Source organism: Lineus longissimus, chromosome 8 (assembly GCF_910592395.1).
Source record: "Lineus longissimus chromosome 8, tnLinLong1.2, whole genome shotgun sequence".
NCBI lineage: Eukaryota > Metazoa > Nemertea > Pilidiophora > Heteronemertea > Lineidae > Lineus > Lineus longissimus.
The window spans coordinates 5,740,963-5,757,692 of NC_088315.1; the positions used below are offsets into that span (position 1 = coordinate 5,740,963).

A 16,730-nucleotide genomic window follows, 5' to 3' on the forward strand; every position below is an offset into this window, starting at 1 on the left:
AGAGGGACCCCTTGAATTGAAATGGGTAACCCCCTTTAGACATGGGAGTCAGTTGGGCAGAGCACTTGGATGCCTCTATCGCCTGGTGTGTGTGAGACTGGGGCCAGCACAGACCGGTGTGTCCAGCTAGGGAGAGCAATATATACCGGTATTGACTATGGGTGGATCGTCAGCGCACGTTGCATGAGGATGGGCGTTACGTTGGTCTTCAAGGCATGTCATTAGTCAGATATAAAGATATAGGCCTAACGGCAAGGAAGTTCTGAACAGTGCCTATCCGCCGATCTAGCCTACATTCGCGCGTACACACGGCACACGTCGCCTGAGCTGAACTCATCATCTCTGGATATGCCACTATCACCTTTACAGCATCACAGCAGCAGACGTTCAGCACTTGGCAGAGGGTGATCAAGAATTTTTTACCATTTTAATATATATCTACACATACCTGAAGGTATCACCTTTTCTTTCGAGGCGTTGCAATCCCCAGGTTCGGGTTGGCCTCATCGGATCCGGGCCCGCGGAAGAAATAGAGGAAATATGTCGTCTGCTGCAATAATGAAGCACGCGGCATGCGCAGTTGGCTACTGCGCATCTATATGGCGCCGCTGTCATTCTGACTGACCAATAGGATTTACAGCTGAATAATGGACTATCGCCTGGCGGCTACTTTGACGATGTCGGGCGCCGGGCGCGGGGAGGCCGGGGGGGAGAAAATCTTTTGATGAAACCAGACACCTTTTTGAAACCAGTGATTTATTTATTCGTACAACTTGTCTTCAGGTTGTAATTTTATGTTGAGCGTGCCCGTACAAGCACAACATTTCATTATCTCCCTGCAAGCGAAGCGCCTAGCCGTTCGCTCACGGTTGAGTCCTTTCAGTTGCGTTTTGCCGTCCAAAACTCAAAGTGAAGTGAAAAAGAATTCAGCAAAATGAAAGATGATATGCTATTTCAGAAATTGAGCACATATTTTCACCATTAACCAGTCCTACTTCCGATGATGATGGATTTTGACAGCACTTCATTCTACTAATTAACACGTGCGCGTCTCAATTTTCCCGCCACGACATACTCCGCTCATCGGTCAAGGCGCTAGTATCAAGGCGCATGCGTGGAACTTCGCCGGATTTCCGTCAGTCGCAAAATGTCCATGACGTTGGACTGCGCAAAAAAGCATCAAAAAGGGCATTTTACTGTGATACCAAAGCCAACTAGAACACTTAGTTTGATGCCATGATCAGGAATGGATCATAGAACACGAAAACGTGTAAAAGAAGCGAAGAAGAAAGCTAGACCTGGTACGAATTTTACAATACTCCACAATTATTGTCCCGGCTGTACATTTTGTAGTGCATCACTCAGTCAGTGCATCCTTGACTATATGATAAGACATATGCCGACTTTTCATGCGGAGACTAATAAGATATAAGTAATGATGTCTGATGATCATTAGATAGCCCTGGCCTACCAATCTGAAGTTCTCATACCAATTGCCTTCTCCTGATTGACATCGCAACAGTTCTACTATACTAGATTATAGTAGATTAGATAAGAATAATTTTCACACTGTAAAGTAAACACAAAATTAATTTGTTTCAGAATTAAGTGAGAAACATGGTTGGTACAGGTTGGACTTGGCCAATACGTTCGATACATCATTATCAGCAGTTAAAGATTTAGACAATGTGCCAAGAATTGATGCCCTGAAGGTGTCGCATTCAGAATTCGTAGATAAATGGGAGAAAGTCTACAGGCCATGTGTGATTACCAATGATCAATTGGAATGGAGAGCCACATCAAAATGGACATTGGAGGTGAGATTTAAGAGAACTGAAATGTATACCCAGGAAATTTATTGGAGAATCGCTGCCTTTGGCTGGGATTCTAGGTGGTGCGCTGTGTTGGTACATAGTATCTCTAGTACATTGTAAGTCATCGCATTTTGGGTTTATTTATGTTAATAGACATGGAAAGCTTTATTGTCCTTGGCCCTTCCTACTTTTGTTGATCACCTTTCTGTGTCTGATGCTTCAAAACAATTTGCATGATGAATCAGACATGAGGTCTTTCTGTTTCAGAAACTGACGAAGAAATATCGTAATCAACGATTCAAGTGTGGTGAAGATGATGATGGGTATTCAGTGAAGATGAAAATGAAGTATTTTGTAGAATATATGAAATGTAACAAGGATGATAGTCCACTTTATATATTTGATAGCAGTTATGGAGAAGTAAGTACATGCATTTGGAAATCAGGTTTGGCCATAGCCCCAAGAAATACAACTCAGATTTTGACATCCCTCTGTGCGAACAAGCAGTGAGCTATTATGAATATGAGTCATCATTGCATCAAAAATTGGCGGATAATATAATCTGATTCACTCGGAAGTGAAAATGTTGATGTAGAAAATATACAGTTCTCTTTTTGGGTGGGAGGGGATCCTCTGTACTCCTGTGAAATCCAAGGAACAATGGTGTTCCTATCGACCTAAAGATCAGAATGATAGCACTTCGTTACACCCTGTAAGTCCTGACTAGATTTTATCATTGATGTTCGCTTGTTTCAGCACCCAAAGAGGCAACGTCTCCTTGATGACTATGATGTCCCGAAATACTTCAAGGAGGACTTATTCAAGTATGCTGGCGAAGAGCGTCGCCCTCCGTACAGGTATGGAGACGTTTACTTCAGTCCCAGGTTTGTTTATCTAACAATATTACTCCCAAGTGTTCTCCACACATAGAAGGGTGTCATCAAGAAAAAAATGAAAATGTAGTGAGAATAAATTCAGGGAGAATGCGTACATACTTGGCGTATGACCACTTGGGGTTAGTAAACCATTACTGAGGCATAGCTTTCCCACAGAAAACATGTAGAAAAAATACAAATCCTCATATTTACAGTAGCATGGTCATGCCTTTCCCTTGTTTCAGGTGGTTTGTGATGGGACCAGCCCGGTCAGGGACTGGAATACATATCGATCCTCTTGGGACAAGTGCTTGGAATGCCCTGGTACTGGGCCATAAAAGGTAAGTATCCATGTCTTCAGTGGATCATTTACTGAGAAATATGCTAAATGGTTGAGAGGTCTACTCTTCTTCTGGACATCCAGCTAACTTCATTGATAAACGATGATCTGTCAGATGTTCCTGGTAACTGAGTCAACATTCTTACAATGTGATTTTCATTCTGAAATATTTTCAGATGGTGCTTATTTCCAACGGAAACTCCGAAGGCAATGCTGAAACTTAAACCTGGCGAGGGTTGGAAACACAGAGACGAGGCGGTCACTTGGTTCAAATATGTCTACCCACGTACAAAGCAACCTGATTGGCCAAAGGAATATGCCCCGCTTGAAATCCTTCAGGGTCCAGGAGAGACGGTATTCGTTCCTGGTGGCTGGTGGCATGTGGTTGTGAACTTAGATGACACTATTGCTGTGACTCAGAACTTCTGTAGTACAGTTAACTTTCCCATTGTTTGGCACAAGGCAGTTCGCGGGAGGCCAAAGTTGTCTCAGAAGTGGTACACTGCGTTGAAGGTGAGTTGTTCAGTCTTGAGAAAGTTGATGAGCAACACAACTGAAGTTTTTTAAAAAATCTAACTAAAATGGTTTGGGCCAAAACTTAAAAGAACTTGTCTTATATTCTGTCGCTTTTAACGATTGTTGTAAATGTTTCAGAAACATCGGCCTGATTTGGTGGTGATTGCCAATCAGGTGGACTTCAGCAAGCCATCGGGATTGAACTCGGACAGCTCAAGTTCAGGGAGCTCTAGTTCCAGTTCCAGTGATACAGATGGAGAGGAAGAGGTTAACCAAGGAAGAAGGAAAAGGTAATACTCAGTAGAAAAATCTTGGTCCAGGAACTGAAATCGGAATTATTGATGTGATATTACAACATAACATAAAGAATTTGTAAAGCACATTTTTCAACAGAATTAACATGGTCAACCGCCTTTATTTATGTTTCACATTTCTCTTTTTCCAAGGTTGCGAACTTCGTCACGTTCCCCGTCGCACAATGGTCAAAACATAAATACCGACGATCACACGGACACATCATCAAGTTCTCCGTATAGCGATGACCACCAAAGATCTGAGCCCTCTTATGAAAACACCACCCAACAGAACGGCCATCCAGCTGCCAGCAACCATGATAGGTGACACCACAAATGTGATTCAGTGACTGCCATAAAAGTTTATGAGAGGTTTATATGATAGAGATAATTAAACTTTTATTCATACACCACAAAATTTCTGAAGAAAAATGTCTCCTTGTGAGAATCCCAGACGGAAATGTTATTTCCGCGTATGGTTCTTGTAATACTGTATTGTGGTTCATGGCAATACATCTTGTTTCTGTATTGTGGTTCATACTGCATACATGTCCTTGTGACACCTGTATCACTCTGTAACGCTATCAGACCTGTAAGCACTAACATATTCATATGTATCATGAGATGTTTGTCAGGAATGCACCTGTAGATTGCTTGTATTATTTCATCTGTTACAATATTGTGAAATTCATCATGTAGAAACAAAGTTCAGAATTACACCGACAAATTAAACTGATTGATAATTTTAAATAGATTGTCAACATTATTTTACTAATGATGCATAACATGAATTCTATTGTTTATTTGCTTCTGTGCTTACACTAAATATATTAAATCCTTTGTGTTTCTCAAGTTATTACATTTTTGTGCTTTTTGCTTCTGCATTGCCTCATACATTTACATTTATTGGTTTTTTTTCAAATTGAGTGTATGCTGCATACATGTACTTATCTAAAATGTTGCGATCGACATGTATTTGTGCTGCAAAGACAAAGTTGTGTAGTGAAAAGAACATGCAGGTGAAATGTGCCACATCGCACCATTCTAATGTCATTGTTTCTCAATGGGTCCTTGTGTTCTGCTTCAGTTGATGGATGTATATTTGAAGAAAACTTACTTACTGTTACTGTGCTTCATGATACAATTATAAATGAGAAAGGGTGGAATTATATCTACAGGGTGTCACGAAACTCTCTTATATGATAAAAGTCATTTGAATCTGAAAGAGAAATCTTAAACTTATGATATTTGTCCTGTACAAATATCAGTACTGCTTGCAATACTTGCGAAACATGCTGTAGATATATTTCAAATAGAGTGTTTGCTGTAATGATCCATATTGGAACCACTGAAAAGCAACAGGATATCTTTTAAGAATATATCAAATTTTTTGATGTAGTAGTTCTTGTTGTTTTTTGTTCATATTGTATGTTGCGTGGACCTTAGGAAACTGCCCTACCATCTCCCTGTCACCTTCAGATTCTGTCTTCCCAGTCTCTGCTGAGCTCTGCCTCGGTAATGGTCTTGGCGAGAAATTTTGGTGGTCGAAGACATTAGGCATTACACGAGTCATCTACATCTACATCTATTGGTCCATTGAGAGATCAGTTTCATGCATATGAAAAAAACCTGGATTCCTAAGGCGGAAATCAAGATTGGTCTCATGCATATCAAAAACTTTGGTTCACAAGAGGCGATCAAGACTAGACTATCTCCAACATGGGTGTTTTTGTAGAGGAAACCCGGCTGGCTGCTTGATATCAAGATGTCTGCACTCGGACAATGAATTGACATATCATCGGTCAGCTGTACAGCAAGTGGCCACAAGCCTCAATTGAACTCTATCCTCGGCCACATCCTCAATTTGTTGTGGGACTGATGGAATGTATGACAGGTAGGACGTTTGCTGGCGGCCTGGGCATGTCCAGCCTACAGTTGCCCTCGTCCTGTCACTTGGACGATCAGGATGACGAAATGGGCTGCATAGGGGTCTACTCCTGCCATGCATTGGCTGGTACAGGTGATGGAAACGCCAGAAGAGTATGAGGGAGGTTACCAGGACGTGTTGTCCTTGATTTTGAGTCCCAACGACGACATTGTGCGTTGACGATGGATCCAAGAAGACTCCCTAGAGAGTCTTTGGTTTTTAGCGATTGTGCCACCTGGAGCGATGTGCATGAATTCTAGGACATGGATTGAAATGTCCTGGAGGCCATGGTGATCTGGGAGGTTGAAGTGATGTCCTATGACATCTGTGGCAATGTTTTTGGTGACACTGTAAAAGTGATTTTGGAAACGTTCTAATGAAGACCGTTTCGTCTCGCCAACGTATCGAATGTGACATTGACGGCATTCGATGCAATAAATCACGTTGTTGCTTTTACAGTGCATGTTTCTCGAAATCCTCCAAATTTGAACAAATTCTGCGAATTCTTAGGAACTGTCCATAGGGAATGCCATTTTTGCATGACTTAACGTGGGCTGATGAGTACAACAGGTAGTTGTGGGCATCAGTAGGTTTAGTGTACAGATCTGTGTAAATCTGTCCGTCAGTAGTAACGTTGACCTGGGTGTCAAGGAACGTGACGTTTAACTCTGAAATTTCGGCAGTGAATTTGATGGTTAGGTGTACCGAATAGTGAAGCAACAAATTGTTCAACCTCCTCTCTGGTTTGTGGGAAGAGGGCGAAGATGTCGTCAATGAATCTGCCCCAGAATATTGGTTTCGTTTGGTGGGTGCGAAACATGATGCTCTTCAAAGTCTGCCATGAAGAGATTGGCAAATGAGGGTGCCACTTTGGTCCCCATGACTGTGCCTTAGACTTGTATGTAGTTCTGATTGTTGAACTGAAAGTTATTTTGAGAGAGTACCAAGTCCAATAGTCTGATGATGGACTGGTTTGAGGGGCCTATTTGGGTACCCCTATTTCTCAGGAGGCGTGCCACAGCTCTTTTACCTTCCCATATGGGTATGTTGGTGTAGAGGGATGTGACATCCAAGGTAACCAGCAGAGTGCCCGGTGGGATTTGTCCCAGGGCTGTCATAGATTGTAGGAAATGTGTTGTATCCTTAATGTACGAACGTGCGTTCTTAACCAATGGTTGTAGGAAAAAAGTCTGCTAATTGAGAGATGCGTTCTGTAGGCAGTCGTTCGCAGACATGATAGGTCTACCTGGTGGTGGTAGTGTCCCTTGTGGATTTTTGGCAGAAGGTAGAACTCCGGGTGTTTGGGTTCCGTTGGGGCGAGGTAATCATGCATTTTTTGTGTGATTTCACCCGTAAGCAGCATGTCCCTTAGGAAGGATGTGACATTGTCCGCATGTGTTTGGGCCATGTTGATGAGGGTCGGGCGGTAGTGTGTCCGATTTGACAGTTGGCGTTCCGCTTCCTTTATGTAATTACGTTTATTCGTGATTACTACGGCAGATCCTTTGTCTGCGGGTTTTATAACGATCTGATGCATGTTCTTGAGTTGGAACAGTGCTTCTCTTTCTGCCCTTGTAAGGTTGTGCGAGGCAGGTGAGTATAAAGGGATGCGATCGAAGTGGTATTCATTAGTCTTGATGAGCGCCTCTAAATCTGGTGGACCAGGGGGGGTTCCATTTAGAGGGCAATTTGAATTTGCATTCCAGATAGTTGGGCCTGGTGGGGGTTGGGTCTGAGTCAGGGTCACTTTCGTGAAAAAAGCCCTGCGTCTGAGACTGACATGAATTTATCCAAGTCTTTGAAAAGTTCTCCAAAATCGGGTTCGCCTGGTGTAGGGCAAAAGTTCAGACCTTAGCTCAGAAGTGCGGTCTGGGCTTCCGGTGTGGGGATCTGGAGTTTTTGCGTTGTCTCGATTTGCATTGCGAGTTGTCCGCTGGTGGTTGGGTGGGTCGCTGAGGGTCGGACCTTGTGTTGGTGTGATATGTCTGCATGGTTCGACCGTTGCTGAAAAATCTGTTGTGGTATTTGATGATTGGCCAGGCAGGATGCAATTTGCTCTGGCTGCAGGCGTTGACGTCTAGAGTCCCTTTGCTGGAGGCCCTGTCTGACCTCTGCTCGGTCGGAGGTAATTAAGGAATTTAGTAGCGTGCAGGCTAAATCATAGCCGTCTGTGTCGTCCCCATAGATGGTCCTTATGATGCGGACCAAGGCGTCACCTGTGGATGCATCCAGGGCTGCTCGTTCTGTGAGTTCGTCTGCGTGTAGACGTAGAAGGCCGACGGCCGAAGATATTCTGGCATTGGTGCTCCTGTTTGAGACAGGGACAAGGTATGAACAAAGCTGAACGGCTATTGCGCGCCTGTCTCCAGAGGGGGCGGACATCTTCTCTGATGGGGTATTGTGTCTCTACCCTGGTGGTGCTGGAAGCCGTAAGATCAGTGCGGGATCGTTTCCTTCTGGGTGCGAGGTCCGAGCCGTCCTTGTCTTCTTCTTACGCTGGAGGGGTGTCTGACGGCGAAGTGATTAGGACGACTGGGTTTGCGGTGGAGGTACTCGCGATTGGTGCTGTCAGGTTGGTGTAACTTGACCTGGGAGTGCGAAAATCACTTTCTGTATCGTGCATATCCCTGTGGATTTCAATGGGTTGAAACTCAGAGGAGTGTCGTCTGAGGGGGTGCAATCGGCGTGCACGCACGGGTTTGCCCCTCTTTGTCCACATTGGGAGGATGTGACAAAACTGTGTCGTCCACATTGGGAGGATGTGACAAAACTGTGTCGTCCTGGGTGGCAGTTATTTCATCTGTCGGTTGAAGGACGGCCTCAGCAGAGGTTGTGGTATCCTCTCGATCCATTGAGATGTCCCGTAGGGTACTCTCTAAAAGCACTTTTCAGAAAAATCGAAATTGAAATGGGTTTTGCGTGTAGTGGCTACTGGTATCCACCCAGATTCTGTTTTAAGGCAGGTGGGACACAGCGACTCAATGCCTGTCCAGCTGACATTCATGGAAAAAACTAGACCATCTTTATACATCTACTAAACTGGGACAGTAGATTTCGTGGCGATAGGGAGAGACACATCCTAAAATTCCGGATTTCACAAGTGCACATAATACAAATTCCGGGAGGACCAGAATTTCTGTAACACCAGTTTTGATACACTCAAACAAAGATGGAAATGATAGCAAAGAATTACTTTGGTATAAATATTTATTTTGACATTCTGAACCCATACATCATGACATGTACATAACATCAAACTTTGACAGGGCAGTAAGCAAAAGGTATCTCCCATTCATGCGACTATGAAGGACATTCAAGTCCATCAGATAATCCAGTCACACCCAGTGCATGACCTTTTGCATTCCTTGGTATAAGGAATCAATGATTTACAAGTCACTTCCACCAGCCAGAGCTGGGAATACATGTATGATTATCTGAAAGACACACATGAAGCAGCAATAAGACAACTCAGTGTTCAATTCTGTCATGCATCAACATGTACGTGTACATCCAGTGCCATCCCCCTGTCAAAAACCTATTGCTTTTAAGTATACTTTCGAGTGTACATTGTATAGTACATTGTATGCAGCTGCACTTACGACAAATACATTGCTTTCTTAATCATGTCAGTGCCTTCCTCATGCTCTTCATTCAAACCAATGCATGACATTAGAATGTCAGACTTTGAAAGATGCCATTTTTCTGGAAGGAACCTACGGAAAGTCCACAGATTTAGTTAGCTGCTCATGACACTTATGAATCATGCATTCTGACAAAATGTAAACTCATCGTTTGTGAGGTTGTGGCAGGAAATGTCTACTCGTTCAGTCTTTTCACATTAACTCCAACTGTTTAACAATTGTGGTCCTTTCCTTCAATGCTTTCATAGCCGATTCCTTCTCTTTCTTAGTTGGTGTCTTTTTCTTACTCTTCGATGCGCCAATTCTTCTAAATGCATCCATGACCTGAAAGAGGAGTAGAAGACAATGTAATGAACTCTTCCTACGAGTGGGAGGCTGAAGATGCTGACAATAAACACACTCAAAAACAATGCAATAAGTCGGTGATATCTTTTCCAAGTGCAGGACGAAGTTACTGTCAGAAAGCAGCAATTTGTCAAAGCCTTGTGATGTGTTTCGCATTGGAGTCACTGGGCCATACTAAAAATTGTAGAGACACGCTTTAGAGTGAATGCAGAATATTCATCACTCAAACTGCAGCCCACCTCTGCATCTGCTGCTGCCATTTTCTTCTTCATTTCTTGCCGTGCCATCTCCTCCTTTGCAAGTTTATGCAGACGTTTGGTCATCACGACATTGTGAGCGCTCAGTGACTTCAGTTCGGCCATTTTGCGTTTGAGTTCCATTAAGACCTCGTCATCTGGGTTGTCTTCATTTTTGTCCTCACATTCGAGAATACCTAAAATGATTTGAACACACGTATTAGGTCAAGATGTTTGCAGTGATTTACTTAAGACCAACCGCCCTAGGCACACTTTCAGTGAGAGGGATCATAGTGTGACAGCCTCCCCTGCCTTTAAGTTGATCATAAAATGGCACACCCAATACTTTACTCTTCTTAGAAAACATTATGATCTTAAACATAAAAGCCAACTCTACATGTAGTTATTGAAGCATAGCATGTAGACTAACAACTGGTCATTCAGACAACCTCAACATTTTCAGTGCTGACATTTTTCACCTACCCTGTTCTTCCAGTTCTTTTTTTATCCGCCGCTCAAGAGTAAATGTGTTGCCAATATTCAATTGTTTTGCCAAGGTTCTTGGGGACATGCTTGCATTGAATTCTTGAGGATCTGCATATAGAAGAAAATGATTTGAAAAACAAGCAATTTTCCAAATGAGTTATTGGCCCATCTTTCACTGAAGAAATTGACTGCCAGAGTGGCTCCTGAAATGGACAAGACTGATGCCATTCCAATTCAGGTTGGTACTTGGATCTCTGTTGGACAGCAAAGGCTACTTGAGGGTATTCTTCACATAAGCCCCAACTCCCAACATCAACAACCATTGCTCTCTTGGTGTGCAGATGGTGACATGTGTCAGTGCTGAAAGACAGACCCCAACATATTTTATAGTAGAATAGATTGTATTAGAATATTCCCACCTTTTCCAGTGACCTCGGTCATCGATGCATCATCCACAGGCGTCATGATGTTCTCTTCAATCAATGCGGAGACGAGTCGTTGTGTCAGTGGACCAAATGGAGAGTTGTCTTCCAGGGGTTCACTTGCGTCATATCTCCGCAGCAGGGTACTGGCATCGTGTCCGTTTGCAGTCCCTGCACTGCTGCGTTTTCTTTCAGTGATCTTAGAACCTGAATCACGAAGCGATGACAAGGTTAGACCAAAAATATCAATGATGTGGTAACAATCATACTAATAAAAAATGTCCAAGATATCTATTGGCTAAGAGATCAAAGGAATCCTAGGCCGTTAAGCCACCTGAGAAGGCAGGTTCTGAGAAAGCTTCAATTTCTGGCATCGTAAAAAAGAAACATGTACCTTCACACTGTTCCTCCATGAGATCCTCTTGCGCCCACTTCTGAGAGTAATGCTTCCCGAGGGGGGGAATTTTATAAAATTCAGAGTCATCTTCCCGAGATTTCAAAATGTCTTCTAGAACTTTCAAGTCATCGTTGGTAATATTTGCACAGTACGGTTCGATGAACTGCCAGAAGCGGTTTGGTGCATCGTTCTTGTTGAATCTCAGTGGAGCAGCCACTGCTGAATCTGGGGCCGGTGACTCTACAGCTGGTAACTCTTGCTTGATGATCTGAAAGCGGCAATTATTCCCAAAATGAAAGCACATTTGATATTTCTTTTTTCAATGCAAATACATTGTACAAGGCAATTGATATGAACATGACTGGGATGTTGTATCTCACATCTCACACCCAGGCCCCTCAATGGCACTTGGCAGGGCTGAATCACAGCGCAAAATTAATCTCAGCTGCAGAAAACATCGTGCTCTGATGAAGGTTGTTTCCTTTACAAACTTACTGTTGCATTCTTGCCTTTCGACTTCGTAGTCTCATGGGATTTTCCTCGACTACCACTAGGAGTGCTCTCTAACTTCATCTTTTTGTTTGGCTTGTCTTCTTGTTGGGCACCTTTTCCCCTCTTTTGCGGAATAGGTTCCTAAAACAAAAAATCAGTAATTGTCAGTATTTTGAACAGAGATTCAACTACATGTAAGTACAAGTATATTGTTGACGCTGCTAATTGCAATCTGTGATAGAAAACTTTTGGGATCTACTTACATGTACAACTTTGCCAATGGATTTCTTATCATGCTTTTCGCCCGGTTTCTTGTCTTGCCAGTTGCTCAGTACATGTATCTCAGTTTCCAATACCCGCATTCGTTTACCAACAGAAGCCAATAGTGTTTCTAGGTCAGTCTGTAGGCCGTCTGCCTCCTCAACATAAACACTATCTGTCCCATCTTTCCTCTCAATAACTGAAAGAACAATAATAACTTGCAATTTCATATAACATTAACAAGCACATTCTAATTATGTAGTTTTCTCTTGGGTCCAATAAGTGCCAAATAGTCTTCTTTGCATTCAGTCGTCAACAGACATTTAGTCACCCAAGCACACAGATATCTTGGGCCGCAGTGGTGCAGTCAAAGAGCATCAGCCTCATGATTGTGGTTGTGGATTGACGCTTAGTTGAGTCACTTCCTAAAATGGTTCCCCTATCAGTCAAGTTCAAATGTCTCTGTATGTGGTGCTGAAGGGGGACTAAATGCAAACCAAAAAGAATAACTCACCTGCTGTGTACCTTGGACATAGTCGAGTATGGTCGACTGATTGAAGCTCTGGAAACTTCAAGGGGCAGTCATCAATCTTGGTACTGCTGCTGCTATGAGTGCTGCTGCTTGTATTTACACTTTTCCCCTGGTTTTTTCCTTTCATCTTTCAAACCTGTAATGTAAAATGAATCATAAGACGTCATAGAAGTAAAAAGATCAGATTTTTGACAGATAAGAAAATAGTTTAACACCACAGACACTGTCAGCAGCCAACTAACCAACACTCTCATGTACTGTAGGCCCTCCTTCTATCTCACTTCCTAAAAATCACAGTAGAAGTTCTTGTCAGTTGATCAGTTGCAAGTTGATGCTGCACCGGGTCTCCGATGATAAACCCTTTATCTGGACACTTGGCCTTTCCTTAAGTTGACATAAAAGTGAATTTCTACAAAGAAAACAGGCCATTATCAGCAAAATCACAGCCGATCGGCTTAATTCTTTTAGTGCTTCTGAAAGAACGTAGGTTGATTGTTATTTTGAATCACATAGTTTAGAGAATAAAGTGCGTAAATACGAAATATTTACAATTATATATGAAAAATAAACCAAATTCACTTCTAGACGGCAATCGCCATTTCGGTTTTATTGACCAATCAGCACAAGGCTCACAATGTTTTGTCACGTGATTTACGCTCAAGATGGCGCTATCTTTGGAAGAGAAAGTTGAAAAATTTGCCTTATTTTCTCGATTTACAATCATATTACTGCAGGTATTCAATCATTTTGAATTTCTTTTTGTTGCCACATAACACCATAACAGTAGAACCAACTAGGCGAGACAAACAAATAATTAAGACTGCAGCACACTTTGAATTTGCTCGTTTTATGAGCAAATTATGATTGGTGTAATAGGGAAAACTGTCCCCTACGCTGCTTGCAGTCTTACTCACAACGCAAATCGACCAAAACTCATAAATGTGAAAATCAGAATTATCAAGGTTAAGAGTAACAAGTAAATTATAGTGTGGCTTAGATATGATTACTAGGTAGGTCTAAGCTGTCGTGCACTGGCAAATCTTCTCTAAGCTGTAATAAAGCGAGTTCTGATATACCAAATATAATAATGACTGATCTTGTATTTGGCTCTTTGCAGGTTATCTTCAATGCCATCCTCCCTGATTATCCAGACACTGCGGCTTTCCGTCCTCCACGTCTTCCAGAATCAAAGACAATATGGGATGGAGTAGTGACATTCTTGCTGGGAGGATATCGCCATTGGGATGCAAATTACTTCTTACATGTTGCAGAACATGGCTATACATATGAAAAATGCCTGGCGTTCTTTCCACTTTTTCCATGGCTAACAAGAGGCATTGCTAATACACTTTTTTACCCACTCCAAATGGTTCTTGCCTACCACAACACATTACTGTTGAGTGCAGCCTTAGTGAATTTCATCCTATTTGTCAAATCAGCAAAAATCCTCTTCAAACTAGGAACCAAAGTTTTGCAAGATAAAACATTAGCTTACAAAGCAGCCCTGCTGTACTGCATTAATCCAGGCAGTATATTCTTCTCTGTGCCATACTCAGAAACAACATTTGCATTTCTGTGTTTCTCAGGCTTGCTGGCCTTTGAGAAATCAATGGTAATCTCACCAGCTCCGTATTTTGGATTGGCAACATTGACACGCTCAAATGGACTGGTCATGATTGGATTCCTTGGTTATGACCGATTTAAATCCCTTGTGAAAGGAATACAAGCTTTAGTGCAAAACCGCATGGATGACCTGGCACCATTTATTGGTGGCCTCGGTACACTCTGTGCTATATCAATTACACCACTTTTCATCAGCGCTCTTATGTACATTTTACCATTTGCTACATTCCAAATGTATGTTTTCAAAATATTTTGTCGAAATCAGCACAGAAAGGATTACACAAACTATACTGTGGCACCACACATTATCAAATATGGACAAGATATGGGCGAGGATGATTTCAGATTTCCGTGGAACGGTCCTTTCCCTTGGTGCCACCAGACTTTACCAGTGTCATATTCCTATGTTCAGAACCACTACTGGGGTGTGGGGTTTCTCAGCTACTACACCGTGAACAATATTCCAAACTTTCTCTTAGCCTTACCCATTGTGATTCTGTGCAGCTGTGCAGTAATGGAATATTACATGAGGAATAAAAAATATGTCTTGACCCTTGGTTTGTATGCAGAGTTGAAGGAACCGTCCAATCAGAAAAAAGATGAGGATGCAACTGACACAGAGAATGAACTCGGATTCTACAGTCATAGATGCTTCATCTACATTGCTCATCTGGCTGCACTGATGCTGTTTGGTGTGACTGTTGCGCATATTCAGGTCAGTAAGAGGAAATATTCCTTTGGTCATCTTAGAAGTTTTTTATGGTTGTTCTCAATCAGCAGCCGTCAAACCAGAGTTGCACTGTGGCCATGTTTCTAATATCATTTCAGGATTCATTGGTACTGTCAATAGGGATATTTCTTAATAAGATGTTGTCTTTTTCAAAAAACAGCTTTGGTTTGTGCTTTATTTGCAAGTTGAAGAGTATTGAATTTGAGGACTTATTTTTTAGTACCAGTGTTGAGTAAACAAGGTTTCCATCAGCAGTGCTCTCTGTACTTTTTAACTTGTGCTCATTTCTTGTCGTTCCAGATCATCACAAGAATGCTTTGCTCCTCATGCCCAGTGATCTATTGGTATGCAGCTATGCTAATGACACCAGGACACAAACCTGGAGACCTCTATAATGAATATGACGTCATGAAGAGAGCTAAGAAGGAGAAGACGATTGAGACGGCAAAGAATTCCGATTGCAATCTGGACAATCTCCTGACTGATCAGATAATCAACCTTCGACAAAACAATACATCGTCTAAGCTTATTATTGTTTACTTCTTGACTTATTGTGTTGTTGGAACTTTGATGTTTTGTAATAGTTTACCTTGGACATGATAAAGCCTCCGATATCCTCTGATCCCGAGTGTGTCATTGGAAATCGCCACTGATCTGTGAAACTGTTTCATTTCGTTTTCTAAACTGAAAAGCACTCGATTCTAAAGGACCTGCGTGTGTGGTCAGATGTACATGTAATCAGTCATGGAATTAGTGTCCTCACTGCAGAAAGTGCATGTCTTCTTACAAATTACCGGGTAATAGACACTTATTTCATTGTGAGGGAAGTGTTCTATACACTATATTTTCTTAAGAATAAAAATTGTGAAATCAAATTCATTTACTTTGTCCTCTTTTGTTTCCTGGGGATGTTCAAATGGTTTTCTTCGTAGAAAACCAGAGAACATGCATGCATGTGCGCATGGTCTTCAAATTTCTGTGCAATTTCGTGTACCAAGATTATATACGGTGCTGGAAGTGTATGCCCAACCCAGGAAGACCTCAGAAATCTATTCAGCAACATCACCCTACTGGGAGAGTGGTTGTGACAGTTTTTATGATTTGTGGGAAGAACTTGATTTGATTCAATTCAGACTTGCATGGGAGATCAGTCCACTTTCTCCACTGCAAAACCTTGTCTGTGTTCTAGGCTTCATGTATCTTGTCAAATGATGCCTTCTAAAGATTGTGCCTCTTCACCGAGACTTGTCTTTGGGAGGGTCGATCATAAAAATGCCTTTGCACATTATCCAAGGAAACTACCATTAATTGTGTTGTGATTATCTGGGGTGATAAAACTGCAGAGTATCCATACCCCCAGGTACAATACATGTAGACAATCTGACGAGGCTGAGTGAAGTCTTTCCTGCAGTCATAGCCGAGTGATGTCATTCTGGCTTTACTATAAAGGCAGCAAGATGCACGTAAATGGATCAGGGAGGTAAAGGTATCTCATCGTGGTTTTGGACCAAATCTGTCAAGGCCTTGATGCGGGCGGACAACAGGGACTAAAGGGGAAAAAGGATCGAGAGAGTGATGCCAAAATGCTCCATTAAAACGTTAAGAGATTGCTCAACCACTATCTTCATGAAGGAATGTACACTTCCAAAACATTCCTGTCCATTGGACCAAGGAGACTGGACCTTCAGCTTGTCTTTTAGCATTCTTCATTTGGTCGGACTCTTTTGTTCATTCTACTTCCCAGTGACCCATTGCTGGAGTTCATAATAAACAACATCTGACACTTTAATACACATACAA

General features: G+C 42.2%; 3 protein-coding genes across 4 annotated transcripts; 2 read left to right on the forward strand and 1 right to left on the reverse strand.

The window, feature by feature from the left end:
* The first annotated feature begins 1,133 nt into the window (after positions 1-1,133).
* Positions 1,134-5,232, forward strand: LOC135492166 (bifunctional arginine demethylase and lysyl-hydroxylase JMJD6-like). Of its 2 annotated transcripts, none has more exons than XM_064778400.1 (8): positions 1,134-1,301; positions 1,603-1,817; positions 2,082-2,234; positions 2,571-2,698; positions 2,935-3,030; positions 3,206-3,542; positions 3,684-3,835; positions 3,992-5,232. In XM_064778400.1, exons 1-8 carry the CDS (start codon positions 1,247-1,249, stop codon positions 4,164-4,166), a joined length of 1,311 nt encoding a protein of 436 aa, XP_064634470.1. In that variant the 5' UTR covers positions 1,134-1,246; the 3' UTR covers positions 4,167-5,232. The 2 variants fall into 2 exon arrangements, with proteins under 2 accessions (XP_064634470.1, XP_064634471.1); XM_064778401.1 differs by having other exon boundaries at positions 2,571-2,671.
* A 3,722-nt stretch (positions 5,233-8,954) lies between these two features.
* Positions 8,955-13,187, reverse strand: LOC135492796 (transcriptional adapter 3-B-like). Its single transcript, XM_064779439.1, has 9 exons — positions 13,127-13,187; positions 12,560-12,713; positions 12,048-12,244; positions 11,788-11,925; positions 11,290-11,560; positions 10,893-11,102; positions 10,471-10,581; positions 9,991-10,184; positions 8,955-9,730 (listed from the first exon to the last, which is right to left on the reverse strand). Exons 2-9 carry the CDS (start codon positions 12,702-12,704, stop codon positions 9,599-9,601), a joined length of 1,398 nt encoding a protein of 465 aa, XP_064635509.1. The 5' UTR covers positions 12,705-12,713; positions 13,127-13,187; the 3' UTR covers positions 8,955-9,598.
* Positions 13,188-13,238: 51 nt separating this feature from the next.
* LOC135492794 (GPI mannosyltransferase 2-like) lies at positions 13,239-15,736 on the forward strand. Its single transcript, XM_064779438.1, has 3 exons — positions 13,239-13,311; positions 13,695-14,915; positions 15,231-15,736. The coding sequence occupies exons 1-3, from the start codon at positions 13,240-13,242 to the stop codon at positions 15,528-15,530; spliced, it is 1,593 nt and encodes a 530-aa protein (XP_064635508.1). The 5' UTR covers position 13,239; the 3' UTR covers positions 15,531-15,736.
* Positions 15,737-16,730: the final 994 nt, after the last annotated feature.

Bases quoted from the DNA above. Each gene is read 5' to 3' on its own strand.
- LOC135492794 (XM_064779438.1), top strand. From the start codon at position 13,240: ATGGCGCTATCTTTGGAAGAGAAAGTTGAAAAATTTGCCTTATTTTCT. The intron at 13,312-13,694 runs GTATTCAATCAT...GGCTCTTTGCAG, and splicing joins TTACAATCATATTACTGCAG to GTTATCTTCAATGCCATCCT. The intron at 14,916-15,230 runs GTCAGTAAGAGG...TTGTCGTTCCAG, and splicing joins TGACTGTTGCGCATATTCAG to ATCATCACAAGAATGCTTTG.
- LOC135492166 (XM_064778400.1), top strand. From the start codon at position 1,247: ATGGATCATAGAACACGAAAACGTGTAAAAGAAGCGAAGAAGAAAGCT. The intron at 1,302-1,602 runs GTACGAATTTTA...AATTTGTTTCAG, and splicing joins GAAGAAGAAAGCTAGACCTG to AATTAAGTGAGAAACATGGT. The intron at 3,836-3,991 runs GTAATACTCAGT...TCTTTTTCCAAG, and splicing joins AACCAAGGAAGAAGGAAAAG to GTTGCGAACTTCGTCACGTT.
- LOC135492796 (XM_064779439.1), bottom strand. From the start codon at position 12,704: ATGAAAGGAAAAAACCAGGGGAAAAGTGTAAATACAAGCAGCAGCACT. The intron at 11,926-12,047 runs GTAAGTAGATCC...TTTTTGTTTTAG, and splicing joins CCATTGGCAAAGTTGTACAT to GAACCTATTCCGCAAAAGAG. The intron at 10,582-10,892 runs GTGGGAATATTC...TTCTATATGCAG, and splicing joins GACCGAGGTCACTGGAAAAG to ATCCTCAAGAATTCAATGCA.